The 22,440-nt window shown below is 38.7% G+C and overlaps 2 protein-coding genes across 4 annotated transcripts in view; both read right to left on the reverse strand.

Annotated features, from left to right (window-relative positions):
• Positions 1–1,721: 1,721 nt before the first annotated feature.
• Positions 1,722–10,959, reverse strand: F2R (coagulation factor II thrombin receptor). Of its 2 annotated transcripts, XR_014174253.1 has the most exons (3): positions 10,768–10,959; positions 2,544–4,005; positions 1,722–2,507 (listed from the first exon to the last, which is right to left on the reverse strand). XR_014174253.1 is itself a non-coding variant. In XM_081940134.1 (2 exons), the coding sequence occupies exons 1-2, from the start codon at positions 10,850–10,852 to the stop codon at positions 2,810–2,812; spliced, it is 1,281 nt and encodes a 426-aa protein (XP_081796260.1). In that variant the 5' UTR covers positions 10,853–10,959; the 3' UTR covers positions 2,542–2,809. The 2 variants fall into 2 exon arrangements, 1 of the variants encoding a protein (XP_081796260.1); XM_081940134.1 differs by lacking the exon at positions 1,722–2,507 and having other exon boundaries at positions 2,542–4,005.
• Positions 10,960–20,251: 9,292 nt separating this feature from the next.
• The window catches only part of IQGAP2 (IQ motif containing GTPase activating protein 2), a 134,651-nt gene continuing 132,462 nt past the window's right edge, over positions 20,252–22,440 (reverse strand). For both annotated transcript variants that reach the window (XM_081940132.1, XM_081940133.1), the window contains 2 exons: positions 22,199–22,307; positions 20,252–21,067 (listed from right to left, as the gene is read on the reverse strand). In XM_081940132.1, the coding sequence (XP_081796258.1) occupies positions 20,954–21,067; positions 22,199–22,307 (223 nt within the window). In that variant the 3' untranslated portion in view covers positions 20,252–20,953. The remainder of the gene's footprint in view (positions 21,068–22,198; positions 22,308–22,440) is intronic.

The following is a 22,440-nucleotide window of genomic DNA, read 5'->3' on the forward strand; positions in this document are numbered from 1 at the left end:
AGTGCACTACTGCTACCTCTACTTTTAATTATTTCCTCCTCATTATTCTTCGGAGTTCTTGTTGGCTAATTCTGCTGTATTTATGGCAGCCTCTAGTGGCCAAAGAAGCAATTGAATTCAAAACTCTACAAATTCCTTTTAATGCTTCTGAGCGTTCATATGTGTACAGTTCAATGGTGGGATCCGAATAATTTTACTACTGGCTCTGTGGGTGTGGCTTGGCGGGCGTGAACAGGACTGTGTCTCTCACAAGCATACAACTCTCATATGCCGTCATCATAACATCCAAAAGCATCTGCTTGTGAACAAATATACAGAGTTCTGTATAAGTTACTGTGAAAGTCCGAAATCTGGTGAATGTCGACATTCACCGGTGAATGTCGACATTCACATAGTCGCTTGGTGTATGTTCGAAATATTTGCTAAATACCCTTATCCTCTCGACACCCGTACCCTAATACCCTTATCCTAATACCTCGGCTCCTCGCTTCCTTTTAAGCGTCTTCTATTCGCGGAGTTTTTTTTTTTTAAACCTGCGATCCTGCGCGGTTAGAACGAGTAGTTTCCAGGACCGCGAATTGAAAAGCAAAAGTAAAGCGTTACGCTGACTCGTTATATATATGTCACCGTGAAAGATTGAAATTGGTATGTGTCGACATTCACCGGTGAATGTCGACATTCACCAACATTCACCGGTGAATGTCGACATTCACCAATTTCGGTCTTTCACGGTGATATATACACCAATTGAAGGTAATGTGTGAAATGTACATTCAAATACTGCAGCAGTGTCCAAAAGGCAACTGGACTTTGCTTTTTCTTTAAGTCATTTCGCTTCTCATTCAAGAAGCTTCTTCAATTCTAAAGAAGAAGCTTCTTGGATGAGAAATGAAAACATCAACAACAGCAAAGTCCAGTTGCCTTTTGAAAAAACACCTTTGAGACAACCATGATATGGAAGACTGTAGGCATCTCCGTAGGCATTTAATGAAGCAGTGTTTCTCAATTTCAAGAGTCTTTAAGGTATGTGGACTTCAACTCCCAGAATTTCCCAATGTGGGGAAACACTGCACTACACTGATACAACCATACAACCCCTTAGCATTCTATGCCTAGGTTTGAAGAAATCTCCACAGTACCTTTTGCTTTACCTCTGAAAACCTACAAGTAGTCCTCAACTTATGACATTTCCGCCCCAAAATTATGTTGCTAAGTGAGACACTTGTTAAGTGAATTGTTGCCTTTTTATGACCTTTCTTGCCACAGTTGTTAAGTGAATCACTGGTTGTTATGTAGTAACACGGTTAACTGAATCTGGCTCCCCATTGGCTTTGCTTGTCAGAAGGTCGCAAAAGGTGATCAGCTGAGCCTGGGACACTGCAATCGTCATAAATATGAGTCAGTTGCCAAAAATCTGAATTCTGAACAACTGACCGTGGGAATGCTACAAAGGTTGTTAAGTGTGAAAAAAATTAAGTCACTTTTTTCAGGGTCATCATAACCTCCAATGGTCACTAAATGAATTACTGTAAATATAGAACAACCTGTATTAGGAAACTAGGATTTGGTTTGGGCATTGGAAAAGCAGTAGTATTACCCGAATGTACATTTATGTAGAGAATGAATGAATGAATGTTTTTTTAAAATTTAACTTGTGGCATATTTTCAGTACTGTTTTGACACCCAGTTTCTGAATTACGAATTGATAGAAAATCACAAAGTCCATTTGCACATTTATTAATTGAGTGTAATTCAATTTTCAAAAATAAAATATAAAACAGCTCTGCCCATCAACATTTGTACAGCTTTAATAGAGCAAAATATTACAAGGTAAGTTTTGTATATGTTTGTGTATTTAGCATACATGAATATATGCATACGCATCCATATAAAAATAATATAGCAGTAGAACTTAGACTTATATACCACTTCATAATGCTTTTACAGCCCTCTCTAAGTGGTTTACAGAGTCAGCATATTGCCCCCAACAATCCGGGTCCTCATTTTACCGACCTCAGAAGGATAGAAAGGCTGATTCAATCTTGAGCCAGAGAGAATCAAACTACTGGCAATCAACAGAATTAGTCTGCAAAAATACATTTTAATCACTGCATCAGTATGGTTCTTTAGAACTACAAGTATAGATCCAAGGTTTATTGACTTTGACTTTATTGTGTCCTAAAATCTATGCATATGAGTTCTCAGCATTTAACCATGAACCCAAGGAAGCACTATGCCGATAAAATAAGAGGACTATGCAAACAATGGCTTCACTGTTTTTTCAAATTATTGAAATCACGGAGAAAGAATTGTTCCATGTCTCCCATTGGTGCATTTTTTCATTAATCTCTATGCCTCCCAAATTGTTTCTGATGTTCACAGAAGAATATAATAATTCTGATGTGGTGGGAGAAAAACCAGGCTTGATGAGAGACTGCCTGGATCATTCTGGCTCACATCTCAGAGAGAGTGATTTGGACACAAAAAGGAACTGTGTGTTGTCGTACCTTTCCGGACAACCAACTTTTGTGCAAAAATGTAACAACATGATCCTTCAAATAGGTCTTAGAAAAGACAAGGTCTCATTAAAGTTTAACAGCATTTTACAAATTTGTGTTCCATTTTTAGCCTTAAATAAAGGTGTATGTATGTATGTACAGACATACTACTTAAGTCTCCCAAAGTTTATTGCAATTCTTATAGTGACAGACTTTATGTTACTAAAACAAACTGATAAAGGATGTTCATGTCCTCACAGCAGTATTTTATAAAATGGAGGCACATATACCAGAAACACCCAAAAATGTTTCTATGCTAGTAATTTGCGATAGAGACTGTTATCAATTGTACTGGTGCCAGTAGCTCTCTGGCTTGTTCTGCTGCCCAGAGGATTATCTGAAGTAAGGCTGCAGAGTTCAGAGTCCTTCCTGCAACATAGTAAATTGCTCAACTGACGCTGACATTCAGAGGAGGCGTAGTAATAGATCAAAGGGTCAATACAACAACTTACACTGCTAATGCAGACAGAAAGGAGATAGGCAAAATATATATTACCCTTGTAATTGCTGTAAGCAAAATGTGCATAATGAACTAGCAAGAGAAGATTTGTTGGGCCAAAACATACAATAAAAATGGACAAAACAGCCACAGACAACAATAAAGCTCGTGTCCTTTTACCCGATTTTACAGCGATGTTTGAAGAGCTAAGACACCAGATGATACGGACATAGCAAACGGTGCAAACAATTAATGGCACAAAAAAGAAAAAAGAAAAGAAAATAGTGAAAAAAATGCGGTAATAGGCTTGGAGGTCACTTTCATTCAGTACGTCATGACAAGTTGTTATGTTTAGAGGAAGTATGTTCCTTGTTTGCTCAGTGATAAACAAAGGAACTACTGCAGCAACAGATACGAGCCAGATGGCAACACAAACTACAGAGGCACGCCTTAGGGTGCGCCAGGACAGAGATTGCATTGGATACACCACAGCCAAGAAACGATCGATGCTGATCACTGTCATCAGCAGAATGGAGCAGTACATGTTGCAGTAAAAGGTTGCGGTGACAAAGCGGCACATTGCAGGTCCAAAAGGCCAATGGTTTCCAGAAAAATGATAGACAATCCTAAAAGGAAGCACACAGGCAAAAAGTACGTCCGCAAAAGCCAAATTGAGCATGTAGACTACAGCTGGCTTTTTCACCTTCATTTTTAGCAAAAACAGAAAGATTGCTGTGATGTTCAGAGGAAGACTCAGGGACGCAACTAGAGTATAGACTCCTGGAACAAAATAGGTCAGCCATCCACTACGTAGGTAGTGTTCCACACCTTCCCGTAGAACATATTTTGGAAGAGTCCGTGTTCTGCTTCGACTGATGGATCCTGACCCAATTTCCAAATCATTTTCAGTATCGTTATCAAAAAATGGAATTGGTTCATATTTTTCTTCCTGTACTCCCATGGGAAAGGATCTTACAATTGACCCAGTGTCATTCCTGGAAGAAGAGCCTAAAAAGAAAAATAAATATTATGGTATTAGGTAATTACATACCAATCTTTTAGAGTTGAAAAATGTATTTAATTTTGCTATCAATATCGCGTAATGATACGACTCGTATGTCATATACGATCAGCTTAGTGCCATTGTAAGCAAAACATTTCCAGCAAGATATCATTACAGTACTGTATTTTCTACCTTTTTTACATTTTTAGTTTATATGCATGTAATAGTCATATATTTTTATTGTAGCTGAATATTAATTAGATAATATATCAGATTATTAAAATAAAAATTTCAATTTAAATAGGAAGAAATCCTATTTATTTATTATTTTCATTTGTACGGCAGTCCTCATGTGTGCCAGTATGAGGGCTTTAAAAGAATCATTGCAGATGCTGATTAATTGATTAGATTTCTACCTTTCCTTTCATTGCTCAAGGCAATGAATTGCAATCCCATTTCTTCCTACAGTAACTATCCTCTGTCTCAATAATTTCCTACCCTTCATCCATGGAATCTTTGGTTAAATATTGGCTACTTTTCAGATCATAAACATTTATAACCGGGGTCGGGGGGGGGGGTGAAAACTATCAGGACAAAGCTATCAAAGTTATTTCTCCTTGCTCAATTTGAAACAGAAGAAAACTGCTAATCAAAATTACTTTTATAAGGAAGTGTGAAATCCCAGGAGTCATGAATAGGCAAGAGTTTCTATCAATGGGAACTCACCCTGAGGTACCACAGGCTGCCAGTGCCTCAACAGCAAATTCAGATCGGATGTCTTGTGTGAAACATACTATGAAGTGAATTGGATAAACTGTCTAAAGAAGCATATTGAGTGGGATTTGAAGCTGTGCAAACACCATTCATAGAGAAATCTAAACAAAAATCCCCCACCTCATTTTTAAAGAAGGTGCTAATGAGCTGACAGTCATTATCTCCTTATGATCTATTATTCTCTTCCTTCTAGCTGAGGAGAATTGCTGTCAGATTTTATCATAAATGCATGCATCTACTAAGGATTATGTGCTCTAAAAAAGCCAAACCCACAAAACACTAATTGTTTTTCACCTTTTTTAAAAATTGATTTGGGATCTTTTGTTACTAATTGCAGTCACTTTGACTAAGTGTAAAAGAAAAATGAAGAATCTTCTATCACTTTTGGCAGAAATATTAACAATTATTATATAATAAGATATAATAATACATAACGCTATAATAAGATTTCACATGGGAAGTACAGTATTTTCTTTAGAATAGAATATCAGAGTTGGACGGGACCTTGGAGGTCTTCTAGTCCAACCCCCTGCTTAGACAGGAAACACTATACCAGTCATGGCTAACCTTTTTGTCGAGGCGTGCCAAAAGCGTGGGGAGTCATGCGTGTCCACACCCATAATGCAATGTGTTCTCCCCGCACATGTGTGCAACCCCCCCACGCATGCGTGCAGGCTTTACTAAAACCGCCGGACTTCCGGGAGGCACATTGGGCCGTTTTTCACCTTCTCCAGGCTTCAGGGAAGCCTCCTGATGCCTTTGGAGGGCGAAAAACAGCCCAACACGCAAACCAAAAGTTTGGGAACAGACTTCCGGGTTGACCGTTGGGCCATTTTTCTCACTCCCGAGACTTCAGGAGGCTTCCCTGAAACCCCGGGAGGGCGAAAAACAGCCGAACAGGCAAACCAGAAATCCGTTCCTGAACTTCCGGTTTGCGCGTTGGGTTGTTTTTCGCCCTCTAGAGACTTTAGGGAAGCCTCCAAAGGGCGAAAAATGGGCGAAAATCATCTTGCCAGCGTGCGTATGCACGCTGGAGCTGACAGGGCAACGCCTCGCATGCCTCAGAAATGGCTCCACATATCACCTGTGGCACGTGTGCCATAGGTTTGCCATCATGGCCTATATCATTTCAGACAAATGGTTGTCCAGTATCTTCTTTAAAACTTCCAATGTTGGAGCATTCACAACTTCTGGAGGCAAGTTGTTCCACTGATTGTTCTAACCATCAGGAAATTTCTCCTTAGTTCTAGGTTGCTTCTCTCCTTGATTAGTTTCCACCCATTGCTTCTTGTCCTGCCCTCTGGTGCTTGACTCCCCACTTCTTTGTGGCAACCCCTGAAATAGCAGAACATTTTATCATGTCACTCCTAGTCCTTCTTTTCATCAGACTAGACATACCCAGTTCCTGCAACCGTTCGTTATGTTTTAGGCTCCAGTCCCCCAATCATCTTTGTTGTTCTTCTCTGCACTTTTTCTAGTCTCAACAACTTTTTTACATCGTGGCGGCCAAAATTGGATACAGTATTCCAAATGTGGCCATTACCAAGTCATTCTTTATGACATTAAAATTTAGAGTATCAACCGTGAAATGAAAATTCTAGAAATATACAAGAACCTAAAAAATAATGATGAAGATGATTGGGTTGAGGTAGTTTTTATGCCATTGCAATTTATATTATATTATTGATTTATGCTGATTATCATTGTCATAAAGGTATGTTATATGCTGCTTAGACTCATATTGCTATATGACCATGAAAAAAATAAACAAAAAAATAATCCCATCCTTAAACAGGATCTGCATGTTTATTAACCCAGCACTTTTCAAACTACTAAACAGCCACAAAAAGCAAGTTTGGTCTTAAAAAGTGGCATTGATGCTACCAGTTGCATGAATCCCAGCACTGTTTTACCATACTTCTGGATTCAGGAGGTGGACTATATTTTGGTCAATTGGCGTTAATACTGATATTTGCTTATGTGAATGTGGGTCCGCTGGAGGGGTTATGTAGTGGTCCTTTTGTTTTGTCTTAGATTTTTTAAAACATCTTTTTGATGGCATGTAAATATGGTTTATCTCTATATATCTACTGATGGCCAATTTGTCTAAATGTCAAGCTTTCAGGAGCATTTTTGGATTTGCCTTAGTGCAATAGTTCCCCATTTGAAATTATGATTGAATCTGTCTCTTTGTTGTGAAATTAAGGAGTTTTTGTCAAGTCTTTTCACTGCGGTGTGTTCTTAGTGGTCTTGCATGCACTCTGCTAGTCGTCTGCCTGCTGGTCCTACATAGTGGCTGCTTCAGTCCTTGAACTATAAACTATGGATGAGCCTTTTTTTTCATGGATTACTAGGTCTTATTGGTTTGTTTAAAATGGTTTGGAGAACATTTGATGGTTTGTGTGCTATAGTGATGCTGTATAGTTGTAGCATTGCCATAATGGTATGTTACATGCTGCTTAGATTCGTATTGCTTCAAACAGTAGAAGACCATGAAAAAAATATTTCTGATAAGTTTTTGATACATGGGAATGTTATCCTCTTCCTTTGTTATATTGGATGTGCTGTAGTGTTGTATTGTAGTGGATTGTGTGCACTTTTTCATAAAGTTGCATGGGTATCAGTGGTGGGTTTCTATTTTTTTTTACTACCAGTTTGCTTGTGCGCGCACTTGTGCTTGCGTGACGCTTTTGCACATGGGCAGAAGGGTCCAGGTGGGTGGGCGGAGATTCCTGCGCCACCACTACCGGTTCGCCCGATCTAGGCCAAACCAGGAGCAACTCACCTCTGATGGGTATCTATTTTGTTGGAAGATGTTGTATAGGTGGTCTGTTTCTTCTTTCTGGCACACTGACTTGCTGAAATGTGTTTATGTTTATCTGAATAAAGTTCTTATATAGCTCCTCATAGGAAGTTGTGTTGCTATTTTGGTACTCAAAAACACATTGTTTCCAATTGGGTTTCTAGTTTGCCGTCATTTCCTCTACTGTTCCTGATATCCAACAGGGGAAGTGTGTTGTTATTTTCGTCTTTTGTAAATGTTATTCCTTTGAAGGTGTTGTTGATGGCTTCATTTGTCTTCTCTAGCTGTTCCTTTTTTATTATGACAAAGTTGTCTTCTACATACCGGTTCCATACATTTTAAAAATACAACACAATTATTAAAAATCACAATGATAATTACAGGGAACTAAGGTTATTCCTACTACTTGTTCCATTGCCTTTTGGGTATTATCCTGTTTATACAACAGGACAGAAGTGGTGTTTTTCTTTTTTTTTTCTTTTCCACCCGCTTTGTATGTGTAGCTCTATCTTGTTTGTGCGCATTTCATAATCTGGATCCCCAGTTACAGAGTTTCCTATCTTTCTACGTACTGCCATACGTTCTTGAAGGAAAATGGGTCAGATGGGGGTTGTTTGTTATGACTGAAAACATTTTCTAGTCTATTTTTCTATTCAGAAATAGAAATAACTAACTTCTTAGTGGCATAGCACAGTAACTTTTGTTTATTTACAGGAATTGAGGGAGGAGAGAGTTATGACCTTTGCTGAACTGGAATCTGCCTGAGATTGTTATTCTATGCTCTACAATCTGGCTTTAAGGAGTACAATTCTTGTTCTTCTATTGACATTGTTCTCCCCTGGAGATTAAATATATCCAATTCTTTCAGTCTCTTTTATACAATAAATTTTCCAGTCCACTGAAGTCAACTGACTGGGTACAGGAGGGAGCTTTAACTCGTCCTCTTTAAATCCTGGTTTCAGATGATTTGTTACAGCAAATTACGCTATAACACATACATGGTAGCACAAATATCAAAATTTATTTTGTTAAAGAAATCATATGCTTTTATACAAAACATAAAAAAACTTGTTAAACTAAATAATGCTTTTTTCTGCTGAAAAAAAACCTAATTCAGCTAACATTTAAAAGTGGCTTTTCTTTCACAACATATATTATTTTGCTTTCTGTCTGCTTATCTCCCATCAATTTAATGAGATTCAAGAAAACGGAAAGTTCCATAGTATTTCACCACTCGATAATTCAATAGCTTTGAAACAAACTCAAAATATAAGAAAAGTCATGTTAGATTATACCAAATATCCAATCTAGCCTTTGCTCAATATTTACTGTTAATAATGAATCAAATTGACGATTCTGCCTTTGTGACTTGAACATCTAGGACAAGTCTCCTGAATGCTCTATCGCCACAGGAGTTTATGGGATATGTTCCAGTTTTCTTTTCAATGTTAATCCTCATTCTTCAGAATTTAATTCCCCTGAAGGTTGAATTGCCCAACATTTGCATTTTGTAAGCCTATGAAGACCATCCCATTCTGATGTGCTTTTAACCTGGATGGTTTTGGGTGACCATAAATTACTGTTTGATGTTTAAGTAAGTTTTTGGATTTGGTATTTCTAGGGGAGGTTATCTTGCCTGGATAACAATTGAGGCAATTTGTAAATATTATAAATAAATAAACCACATGCCTGTTTCAAGACTACTAACCATGTGTAAGAGCATCAACATTCCCTTATCACATCCCCAATACTAGGAATACAATTGACAACCGAAACAATACATTTCCATGGTTATCAATGATCAATAACTGTATACTTCAACAATGTGTCTAATTCTTATTTAAAATATTTAAGTTTATTATTATTACTACTCTTTGATAATTCCAGTTTAATAATATGTTTAGGTTAACTTTCTTTTGTTGACCTCAAGTTCTAATGTTACCACAGAGGAGAAAACACCAAAACTGATTTTATAGACCTATAGAACTGAAGTCACATTCATAGTGAGGAACAAATTCGATAAAGTACTTTGCTTTGCAGGAGATCCATGCAAAATCACTCTCTCAAGCAGCTTACTCTAAACCAATGGGTCTCAACCTTCCTAATGCCGCGACCCTTTAATACAGTTCCTCATGTTGTGGTGACCCCTAACCATAAAATTATTTTATGTTTTCCGTATTTTTTCAAAAATATTTGTTTTCCGATGGTCTTAGGCGACCTCTGTGAAAGGATCGTTTGACCCCCAAAGGGGTCCCGACCCACAGGTTGAGAACCGCTGCTCTAAACCAAACGAGGGGCCCAAGTCCCACAGGGGGGCAATTTGATTTTTAATGGGGGCAATTTGAACCTTATTTAAACCAAGTTAATGGACTTTCAGGCTCCCTCCGCATGAACAGAGTTCACTTTGGGAGTAAATTAAGAATTATATGTCATGGGGGGGGGGGGTGTCAGGATTTTAGAGATGCCTGGGGGGGGGGGTATGGCCCAAAAAAAGTTGGGAACCACTGCTCTAAACCCTCATTCTGCAAACGAATTGGATTGTAAACTCCCTTCTTGCCCAAGTGTTTGTGCTTCCCAAAGAAAATGGGAGTTGTAGTCCAACGCATCCAGGAAGTGGTGGGAAGGAAAGGCTGCTGGCAAAAAATCGAACTGAAGAAGAAATGAGGAAACAGCCACAGTAAAGACAATTCTAAAGAAGTTGAGAGGAAGCCACAACAAAGCCACAACTGAAAACACCGCTCTTCAAAACAGACTTCCAAGTTTCTGTCGAAAGCAGCCGCAGTGGGATAGATAAAAAAGAAAAGAAAACACCAAATCGAAATGTCAGTGGTATTTCTAAACCAACCAACGTACATAATAAGTGCGAGTTTATTAAAGTCACGGAAGCCAGCGAAGGCGGAGTAGAAAATCCAGCCTTTTGCTTGCCAGGCAAAGTTCAAAGCACCAGTTAAGGTACAAGCCCGGACGGCTTCGCCTTTTATCAATCCCGAGGCGTTTTCATATCAAAGGGCGTTCATTTTAAGAAAGGGGAGGGGGATTATTTATTGCCAGGCATCCAGAACTGCTCCTTGGGGAGACCGGCAAGGGGAACTCAGCGCAGGGTCCCCGTTCGTGCTCGAAAAGATGGCTGAACTGCCCCCGCCGCGACCACCCTAAAACCCACGCTTCCCGTCTGGCAGGAACGCCTTACCATTTCGCGGCGGCGAGAAGCCGTACAAGGGAAGCGCCAGCACCGCGATCCAGCCCAGGGCGACCAGGACGAGCGGCGGCCCCATGGCCGCCTTCGCCGGCGAGGATCAAGGGAACAGCCGCGCACAGCGAGGCTCCTTCTGCCTTGCGGGGAAGGGAAAGAAAGCGCGCCGCCTTGTCAGGCCGAGGGAGGTTCCGCTAAAACCCCCGCCCCAAAACCCAGAGGGAGGCTGGAGAGATGCTGCTCCTCTTCCCTCTCCCGCGTCCCGCTCCAGGAGAGAGTTGAGCGAGGGAAGAGAGCGTTACTTCTTCTGGCAGTTGCAAGACAGTGAAGACATAATGTGCTAATTTTTTGTGTGTTTTGGCTGGATGATACTTGCATCTAAAAAGTTTGACATAATAGAAAAGAGCCTTGGCTGTTGCCAACAGAAGTAAAACTAAATGAACAAACCTGCTAATGTTTGGGAGTGGGTGGGAATGTTCGCAATAGGAAAACTACCATTACTTTCCTCCCTCAGTGCTATCCGTGACTCCTCTCACGTTAATACACTGGAAGGCAAAGTCCAACAACTACACACCCTTGTCATGTGTGAAGCAAAAAGTATTCTTTACCTATGATGTTTATGTTAAGTTCAGTGGGGTTCCTCTTGCAATTGGTCTAGCTATTAGGCCAATTTGAACACTTAATCGAATCTGTTCAAGCCAACAGAGGCAAAGATTTAAGACTGGTACTACATGTTGCCTTCTGTGACATTTAGTGTATCTATTGAAACAGATTAAATAATTGTACTTGGACATATATTCTGTGTACATTTCCTTTACCAAATTATTTAAAATGCTACAGTGCCCACATTGGGGAATTTCTTGTCTCTGGAAGTGACATTAGCTCCATCTCTCTCAACATTATACGAGTCCCTCAAGATCTGGCTGTGTTGTCAGGCCTGGGGTCCCAGGGAGATTTTGCAATGGTTCCCTTATTGGGGTTAATATCATCCTCTCCTATTTGTGTGCTTTGTATGTAATTTTTAAAATTGTACTTGTTCTTAAAGCATTTATTCTTTTTTAATTTAGTGTTCTACACCACCCAGTCATTTTCATGGGAGATGGACAGCTAAACAAATATAAGTAAATAAAATAATAAATATAAGTGTGTATAATTAAAATGCAACTTTGGCTCTTTCATTCCTAAATTTCAGCAATGTTTCAACCGATTTGCTATAGATTTGCCAACATTCCCATCAGTGGTGGGTTTCAAAAAATTTTAGAACCTATTCTGTAAGTGTAGCCTGTTTTGTGGGAGTGGCTTACTACTTAAATAAGAATAAAATAAGTACACAAAACAATAAAACAGCCACTTACAGAGGAAATATGGCTGTCCTTGCCGGTCTTCAACATTACTAACCACCTTACATAATAATAATAATAAATTTTATTTGTTAGCCGCACCCTCTCCTAAAGGACTCGGGGCGGTGTACAATAAAAGCACATAAAATATACAAATGAACAATACATATACAGATAAAAATAAACACATACACGTACGTACACATATACATGGAGGAGGTAACAAATATATAAAATAGAATTTAAAATTGACAATTTAAAACACCCTCAATTAAATTACAAGATTTAAAAAACCCGTCAGGAGCGATAAGGTAAAACTATGGTTGAGCCAGGCCAGCTAATTGAAAGAGGTGGGTCTTGAGCTTTGCACGGAAGGAGCAGAGGTCAGAGGTAGTCCTGATATCAGGGGGGAGGTCATTCCACAGGGCTGGGCCTGTCACAGAGAAGGCTCTGCTCCTAGGCGTCGCCCCCCTGTTTGGTAGACGGCACCTGGAGAAGTCCCTCTGCCTCTTCCTCTTCCTGGATTCACTCAGATGTTTTTAAAAGAGTGGAAGAGTGTGTGCATGTGCACAGGCTGTGAGTTTTAAAAACATCTGAGTGAATCCAGGAAGGGGGAAGAGGCAGAGGGGTTGGAAGCGTGTGTTCCTATAGTATCTTCCAGCCCCTCTGCCTCTTCCCTCTTCCTGGATTCACTCAGACATTTTTTAAAACCCACAGCCTGTGCACACACACATACTCTTCTAGCATCCCCTCTGCCTCTTCCCTCTTCCCCAACATCCTCCCTCCCCACCCCAGCCACTCACCAGTTCTTTCTTCTTCTGGTTCTTCTTCTGATAACTTTTCGGCAGCACAGTGAGGATGGGTGGGGTGAGTGAAAGAGCGAACAAGGGGAGGAAGCGTTCCAGTACAGACCCAACTGGTACAGGAAGGCATGCTAAATGTCACCATCCGATACAGCTGTACCGGTCCGTACCGATTGAAACCCATCCCTGGTTCCCATGGACTGTTAATAATGAATGTAAAATAGTTTTTATATTTTAGGATCATGTGTAATCAAAATCTTTGGTTTCCCAGTGGTCAGCTTGATATCTCTGAAAACCTACAAATGATGTCAGAACAAAAGGCTTATTATCTTCTCTTTTTATTGTTCTCAGAAACTGAGTTAATGCATATGGCCTCTGAACTCTGGGGCTTTCCTTTACTGGATCCAAAATAAAACCACCAAATAATCATACAGATAGTCCTCAGACCATTTGTTCAATGACTGCTTAAAGTTATGATGGCACTGAAAAAATGACCAGTCACCACATTTATGACCACTAAAGCACCCCTGGGTTACCTGATTAAAATTCAAGCACTTGGTGATTGGCCTGCATTTATGACCAATGCAGCGATCTTAAGACACGTTTTCCTGCATTGTGCAAATTGCCTCCATTTTACTTCCTGCCACCACCTGTCCCGTCCTCCATGTCTACTTTTTGGTTTCCTTGCACAGCATGGCCAAGATGAAATAGATATATTCCACTGCTACCTACCTGCTGCTGTCTCCAACTGACCTTCATTTTCTTCACCTTGTCTTTTCTGTTGGGCACACCAATGCTGGTGGTGGTGAGAGTTGGTGGTGATCATGCATGCATGACCCATTGCTGAGAGCAAGCTGAGACTGTTGCAATGGGGTAGGCTTGCCAGGAGCCTGGTGGCCGGGAAGGCAGACACAGGCCCAGCAGAGGGGAGATGAGACAAGGAAAGCAATGAAGTCAGCTGGAGGTAGTGCCAGTGAGGGAGGTGGTGAAGGGAGAATATAGCAGCCATTTCATCTTAGCCATGCAGTTCAGAGTGGCTAAAAGCCATAGATGATGGAGAGATGGGAGCTGAAGCAGAGGCAGATCACATAAAGCAGGAGAAGTATGAGGTTCTAATATATCTACCGTATTTTTCGGAGTATAAGACACACCTTCCCCCTGCCAAAGAGTGGAAATCTTATACATCGAATACACCCATTTTTGGTCTCCTGAAGCCACGTCCCCGCACTCCATTTTTGTGAAACATGGGTGAAAAACGGGCCATTTTTCCCCTTCTCCCACCCTCCAGAAGCACTCTGTAGGCTTCAGCAGGGCTAAAGAAAGGGGGAAATGCCCCCATTTTGGTGGAAAATGGGCCATTTTTCACCAAAATGGGGGTGTTTTTGCCTTCCACTACATCCCAGAAGCACTCTGCAGGCTTCAGCAGGGCTGGGGGAAGGGAGAAAGCCCCCCTTTTTGGTGAAAAACGGGCAAAAAATGGGCCGTTTTTAGTAGAGGTTATACAAAGGTTATGGAGGGGCCATGAGCAGCAAACTGCCATGCGCCTTAGTAACAGATTACCTCAACTATCTATGAGCTCACCTAATTAATAGAACCAGGCATTACCAGGCAGTTACATGAGATTCTACCTTGGCTGGAATGGTCTTAGAGATTGACAAGGAGAATAAGCCAATAAGATGCTGTTGCTACCTATGCTCTTGCTTTGCTTGTTGAAACTGTATAAAAGCCAAATAAACTCTGTGAAGGCAGACAGACATTGACCTTAATCTTATGGCGTTGGGGTTTTTTAAAAAAATTTTTTATTGTTTTAATTAAACAAAAACACACAAAAAGAAAATCATTCTTCATTACGTCTTCCAGAAAGCATGTCGATTGGTTACAAATAAATTTCATGCGTTACTACCACAATCATTCTTTATACTTCCTTCATATTGGATTGTACATTTTAAATAAAAAATCTTTATATACCATCAATGTACCATCATTCTCATTTAACTATAATTGTTTAAATGTGCTTTTATCTAGAATCATTTATATTTAAAGACACAACCACATACTGGCATTTGTTAGCTATTTCTGTAAACCTCAGGCTTATATCCAATTGCTTTCACCAATGCCAACACATATAAAATCATTAAACATTATCCATTAACATTTTGTTATTGTTATTGTAGTTATCTAACATCTTTATAATAAATCTAGACAAAAATTTATTAATAGAATTTATAAATACCCAGGAGAGATTACATCTTTATAATGAAGTCTAAACAAAAAAATATTAATAAAATTAATAAATCTTTTCCCCAGGTCCCATATTATAGTTTATATCCAAATTGTTTTTACTAATTAAAGTTATTATTTCATTATTATTGTCATGATGGATTATTTGTTAACAAATAAACATTTTAAAAACAAAAACATTCTATAAGCATCTACAAAGTTCTACTTATTAATCACCAAAAATTAACTAAGTTTTTAATTATCAGCATTCATTGTCAACCTGTGTCTTTCCAGTACAAAACAATATTATCTCTTTAGCCAGTTGTTGCGTCAATTCTCTTATTAACCTCTTTATAGAGTTCTTAAAGACTTCTCTCCGCACTTTTTTGCTTAAAAGATCTCTCAAGTAGTCTTGTTGCCCTTCAGCTGGTATTAAAATTAACATATCTTTGATTATCAGACGTCTTTCTAAAGCTGTTTCTCCTCTTAATTTCATCATCAAATCCATATCTTGAGAAGAGGGGTAGAGCTCCAGATAATCAAATTCACTTTTCAATATCTTTCCATTTTCACTCATAGGTGCTTCATTAGTAGGTTCATCTATTATCTTGCCTTTATCTTCTATATCTTCTATATCTTTATTCTCTTCTTTAATTTTTGGAGCTCCAATCCCTTCTACTTTTTCTGCGCATAGCAATAATTTATCCAGCTTCTTTCCAAATCTCTCGAATCCTTCCAATATATTTTGAAGTCCATCCAAAACATCTTGTAGACTTGGAGCTTTCTCATCTGTATATAGATACATATTTCCAAAAAGAGAAAAAAAGATCTAAACTCCACTGCCACTCTCGCCTTCAATATCTCTTTGATGTATAAAAATACTTTTGTTTTGAATTTACTTAAGCACAAGTTTCTTCTAGTTTTTTCAGAAATGGAGGGTTCTATCTTTTCTTTACCTTCCCTTGCCCAAAATATTTCTCATAGACACTGTAGAGAAACAGATCACATGTCCTTGAGTTGTTATCAATCTCCACAAACAAGCTACAACCCCCCCCCCCAACTTCAGTAAAATCAAGGAAAGTAAAACAAAGGATATACTGTTTCAGAAGAAAAAAAGACCAAGTTCTGGCTTCCGAGTGGCAGATTCAACTTTCTCTTATTCGTTTCAGGCTTAAAAAACAAAACAAAAATCTCTAAGTGTCGTTAATAAAATTTAATAAACAGTAGGAGGAAGAATTGTTAAGATAAAAAAGGGTTTTAGTTCAGCCAAAAAATAAGGTAACAAGAAGTAGGGAAAAAAATCAATTCATTCACTTAAGAGGAGAAACGGGAAGTGTTACAATCACTTCAATCCACAAAACGTTGTTACATAGAAAAAAGAAAAAGAACTTTCTAAGACAGTCCAATTAAGATAAATTTTGCCGCTTTGTTCTTAGCTTAAAGGACTAATTTATCTTACTTTTTTTTTTCCTTTCTCAAAGGAAAGAAATCATTCTCAAAGAAAAAAAATCTCACCAAATAGACTCACTTTCACTGCCTGTCCTCCGGAGCTGTCTCCGACTTTGTCAGCCTGGGGGGCTGTCTGTTTACCGCCGATTTGGAGAACTTCCCTTGGGTCAAACAGGGACCTTGCAATGTCCCTGTGACCAGCAAGGATTTGTCTCCCTTTCACCATCTCTTTGGGGCGGCTTAGGTCCATACGGACCATTACAGCAGTAAAAGAATCAACAGTGGTCTCGGACTATCGAGACTGCACGTTGTATCGTCGCGACGTCTGGCTCTCGAATCCCTTATGGCGTTGTTTTTAACTTTGCAACTCCTATAAGATCGAAAGCATTTATATTTTGTTTCTCACATACGTAGTCATTTGTTTCTTCCAGGACCTCTTTCTTAAGGCAACAGTTATCCAGATGCAGCTGTTTATGTTTAACTACTGTTTTTTCAGATCCATTCTTTAATCATTTTTTTTTCATCAGAATGCCAGGGGGCTGTTACAAGTTTGCCATATTCCGCTTGACCAGGCCAAGCAGAGTTAATCCCCGTAGTTTGGCCTCTAATCAACCATGGCAAATGGATGTCACCCATGTTCCTTCTTTGGCTCTCTGGAAGTATATTCACTTATCTATTTATACCTATTCAGGAGCACTTTGGGCCACACCTCAACGAGGAGAAACAGTTAATCATGTTATTTCTCATCTTTTTTCAGCCATTACTGCCTTGGGCAAACCTTTCTCTTTAAAAACTGATAATGGCCTACTCTTCATTGGCCTTTTTGTAATTTTGTAATTCATGGGCTCCCCTATAATTCCACAGGTCAAGCCATTGTGGAACATGCTAATTTGTCCTTTGAGGACTGTCTTCACAAATAAATAAAAAAGGATTGTTCTTGGGCTCTCAGGTACCCAATCAATCAATTTGTTGAATTTGTCCAATTTGGTGTTGGTAATACAACAGGTTAAAAAGGTTTGCCTCCCCCTTTAGGGGGATGAGGATATGCTGGGCTTGCTTCTACAGGGTCTTTGTGGATTCTAGCACATTGTGTTCATCCAATTAAGGATGTCGTGGTACCAGTCCCCGAATCCGGTTCCAGAAATGGCCCAGGTGACTCTACAGACAGCGCAGCGGCCAATATGATCTCGTTGGACCAGCTGTCCAGTGACGTGGGGAGACGTGAAAAAACCTGACCACCAAAGCGCAACATGTGGAACAAATCCCCGAGAACTTATGCGCTGCCATCTTTGCGGTTTTAACTGCCAATTCTTTAGTCATCATTTGTTTATGTTTGATTGTTAATTGCTGCCCTTTAGCATCCACAGCTGTCACCTCACCCAAACACTCACTTGAACAGAGAATGAAGCAAAACCTATGGGTGCAGCTAGCTAATATTACACACTGATGTCTTTTGCTTATCTGAATCGTCTGACATGGAAAATTTGCTTTCTACATGTTTGGTTCCTGTTTGTATCCCGCCTACAGTAATTCAAAAGTTCACTGGTTTGAGTATTTTATTATTTATTTATTTATTTCTTTAGATTTCTAAACCTCCCCCTCTCCCAAAAAGGGACTCGTAGAATACTATTGAATAAAAACTTTAAGTATAAGACTATATCTAGTAGGGGGTTGGCTGCCTATGATCCACCCCCTGATGCAATTGCTTTGTACACCCCGATAGTAGCAGTTCCTGAGAATATAACATGCACAAAAATAGTTAATTGTACATCTTCAAGTAAAAAACCTCAGTCTTCATATTAGTTCACCTGCTTTAAACTGTACAGCTTTTGAGACGACTTCCTTTCACTTTGCTTATGTTTGGCTCCTGCAAGCATGGTTTTTTACACGTGGTCAAGAAACTTTTAATTATATTCCTGCTAATATTAGTGAAGCACAGTGTTGTCTCAGCCGGTTAATTCCTGCTTTGCTTTCCAAACAACTTCACTCAAGCCATTCTCGATGCGGAGTCACGCTAGACAGCACTTGTGACTCTGAGATAGCTTTACTTAATAAAGTAGAATATGTAGCATTGGCTGTATTTATAGTGGGTGTGCCAGGGCTTGCTGCTTGTGCTTATCTTAATATTAATGCTGTTGCGTGCAATTTGGCAAAAATAATTAATGCTACTTCTTTAGCTATTTTAGTAATTAATGTGTTGTTTCAATCTTTCAGATGAATCACGAACCATCCAGCACCAGCTCAATATTTTACACAATTTGGCCTCTGATTTGAAAATTGATACTTTAAGACAGGGGTGTCCAAACTTGGGAACTTTAAGACTTGTGGACTTCAACTCCCAAAATTCCCCAGCCAGCATGGCTGGCTGGGGAATTCTGGGAGTTGAAGTCTACAAGTCTTAAAGTTCCCAAGTTTGGACACCCCTGCTTTAAGATCTTGGTGGGAAAGCTTTTGGGCTTGGTTGCCCACAGACTTATTGGGAAATATCCTACGTTATTTAGCCATTATTTGTGCTATTCTGATTGGTGGGTGCTGTTTTGTTCAGTGTCTTCCCTCCCTTTGCAATATATGTATCACAGCTTTTTACCCTAAAACCCTCTTTCATACTGCCTCAGGGTCAAGTATATGCCCTGTATAAGTAATTATGTTCCTTTCCTGATTATAATTCTTTTATTAACCCCTCTTACGATACCTTGTCTAACAAAATAAAAAAGAGTGAGATGTAGAGGTTATACAAAGGTTACGGAGGGGTCGTGAGCAGCAAACTGCCATGCGCCTTAGTAACCGATTACCTCAACTATCTATGAGCCCACCTAATTAGTACAACCAGGCACTATCCTGGCTGCGATGGTCTTAGAGATTGACAAGGAGAATAAGCCAATAAGATGCTGCTGCTACCTATGTTCTTGCTTTGCTTGTTGAAACTGTATAAAAGCCAAATAAACTCTGTGAAGGCAGACAGACATTTTGGACACCTCCTATGATGGATTTCTGAGACCTACACTTTTTCACCAAAACGGGGGTGTTGTTGCCTTCCCCCACACCCCAGAAGCACTCTGCAGGCTTCAACAGGGCTGGGGGAAGGGAGAAATGCCCCCGTTTTGATAAAAAAACAGGGGCATTTTTGCTTTACCCCAGCCCTGCTGAAGCCTGCAGAGTGCTCCTGGGGGCCGGGGAGGACAAAAACGTTTTTTTCTTACTTACCTCTTCGAAATCTTGGTGTGTCTTATACACCGGTGCATCTTATAGTCCAAAAAAACACGGTAAATCTTTATATCTATATCTATATCTGAAACAAAGAAAGTTGCAACTCATTTTTTTATTTTCTGTTTTCTTTTCAGCACATTTATTATTCTTATTATTTTATCCCTTTTCTGTTCTAATTTTCTATCACTGTTTACCTTTTAACTTAGCATTTTTTAAAAAATATTAATAAAGTTATAGTTACGGAAAATCTGGGTTACTGCTTTGATTTTGTAGTCAACCCATGTTCCATCAAAGCCACTGTAAAATTTAAAAGGAATAGTCCATTGTTGGAAATGGAGCGAGAAACTCTTTGATGTGGGCCTGCATAAGCAGGCTCAGCAGTATTACTTCATAGTGACTGAGTCCTCCCAACTAGATATAAAAGAACTACACTTGTTGAAAGAAAATTAAAAATTAAGTAGATTACGATTTATTGCATTTTATTTTGAATTTTTTGTTTTCTTACAAAAAAGACAGGCACAATTAATTTAAAATACCTCAAATACACTGCAAAAAACAGATCACTATTCCAATTACTTCTTTACACTTAAATTAAAAGGCTGTGTATAGATTTTATTGAGGCAGTAGTGCATTTTTAATAGGAATGAATTGCAAAATATATATTTTATACAGTAAATGTTAAATTTATTATTACTTATAAAACTTTGAATTGTACAATAATTCATTTTACAATTGACAGGCTTCTGGAAAAATAGCACTTAAGAAATATTTGCCAAAACTATTCTTTAGAGACTCATATTAGAAATTATTTTTCCTATGAATAATAAGGAAAACTGTACTTGATACTGATTTACACATATATAATTTTACTGAGGTAAGATTTCTATATATGCTGTTCAAATGTCCATATTTTTAAAATCAGACATACAGTGTTTGGATGTCACTTGATCTTATGTTTTTAAATTGAGTACCAACACCACAGAAATCAGGAAGTGTTTTAAGCTGATTCGTAGTTTCTTATTTTATTATTACATTATCAGAGGATGAAAAAGGCACACAAGTAATTTCTTCTGGGCTGCCTTGAAGAAAGATCTGTTGTATAATAGATTTAAATATTTAAGCTACAGCCAGAACTGGGACTTAATTGAAACAATATGTAGTGAATCATTTTCCGTAGAATTTCTTGTTCAGCAGAAAAATCAGGAGGTTTACATTCACTTTAGCTTTCTCAAACATTTTCATTACAGAAACACCTTCATATTGCATTTGAAGCAAGTCCTGCAGCAAGGCAGAAAAAGGAAAGTATTTTCAAATTGAAATCAGAATTAGCAATGCTTATAAATTAAACATGAAGACAAACAAAATATGAAAACAGCCGTCCCTAGCATTTTTCCTAATGCTAGATCCGGGCTGTCAAACTCCAGTTTAGTGAAGGGGGAAAAAGTCCCAATATGTCACATGATGCCACTGTGATGATGTGAGTTTGACACCCCCGTGCTAGATGGACCTAAATTCAATCTTGAAGATTAAAATCAAGAAGACTTAAAACCATTGATACCATTGATACAATTAGGACAAGCACAAAACTGTCCACTAGGAAAACATTCTATTTAGACAACTTAATGTGATCCTCTAGAATTTAAGATACTAGCCAGCAATTATCATGCACTTTTATATAAAATTTATCCTCAAGGCAAGCAATTTGATGAGTCAGTCACTATTTGCTTTTGCTATAATATATGGTAGTTTATTGCTTCCTTGTTATTTTTCCTTTATTTGGGGGAAGATTAGTGTTCCTGTACTGGGAAAGAAGAGACCCAAACCTAACAACAAATGCAAATCCAGTAAGACCCAAAAATACTGGCAAAGTATTGCTGAATTGTGACTACTTTAAAAAGGATTACAATCCTGCATTACAAGAAAGCACCTCCGTAAGAAAACTGAATAGAGATTTATGCAAATTGTCAATAGTTATGTCAGAGTAATTATCTAATCCAGCATTTCTCAACTATGGCAACCTGAAGATGTGTGGACTTCAACTGTCAGAATTCCCTATGATGGGTAGGAATTCTGATAGTGATATCAACACATCTTAAAGTTGCTATGGTTGAAAAGCACTGCTCTAATCAGTTCTAATTTGTGGCAGTGTGTGTTTTATCTCAAAGTTTATCAGTAATAAACCTGGCAAAAATCCAAGAACTGATTTGTGTGTAACTGATGGAATTCTGCTTTTTTACTTTGAAATGAAGATCCCTTTAATAAGAGTAAACTATTGTAAAACCCTCCCTTTCAAAATAGGTCCTCAGATGCTACCCAAATGCATGCTGCAAGTTATTTTCTTCTTTCTACTCCCACAATAGTCCTGAAAAGACTCTAATGAAGCACATATGATTTAAAAATACAATTTACCTGAAAATGGAGCTGTACTTTTTCCATCTCCACACCTAAGAATTTAGCTTTAATATCAAAGTCACCCACTTCTTCACCAGGTGCAATCTCAAACATCACATTCTTAAATCTATGAAGAGAAGAGAAAAAATAATCATTTGTAAGTAGAAATATATTCACGTTAAAATGCTACGGGGTTAAAACCAAAACACTTCTGAAAAATGACTCATTTAAATTCTAAAATGAAAAATCCATTTGAATAG

This window comes from Natrix helvetica, assembly GCF_964273705.1.
Source record: "Natrix helvetica genome assembly, chromosome: 2".
In the NCBI taxonomy this organism is placed as follows: Eukaryota; Metazoa; Chordata; class Lepidosauria; order Squamata; family Natricidae; genus Natrix; species Natrix helvetica.

What these genes read in the sequence shown, in the direction of transcription:
- F2R (XM_081940134.1), bottom strand. Translation starts at nt 10,852, where the DNA reads ATGGGGCCGCCGCTCGTCCTGGTCGCCCTGGGCTGGATCGCGGTGCTG. An exon ending in CTTCTCGCCGCCGCGAAATG is followed by an intron (nt 4,006 to 10,767) that starts GTAAGGCGTTCC and finishes TTTTCTTTTTAG; the next exon opens with GCTCTTCTTCCAGGAATGAC.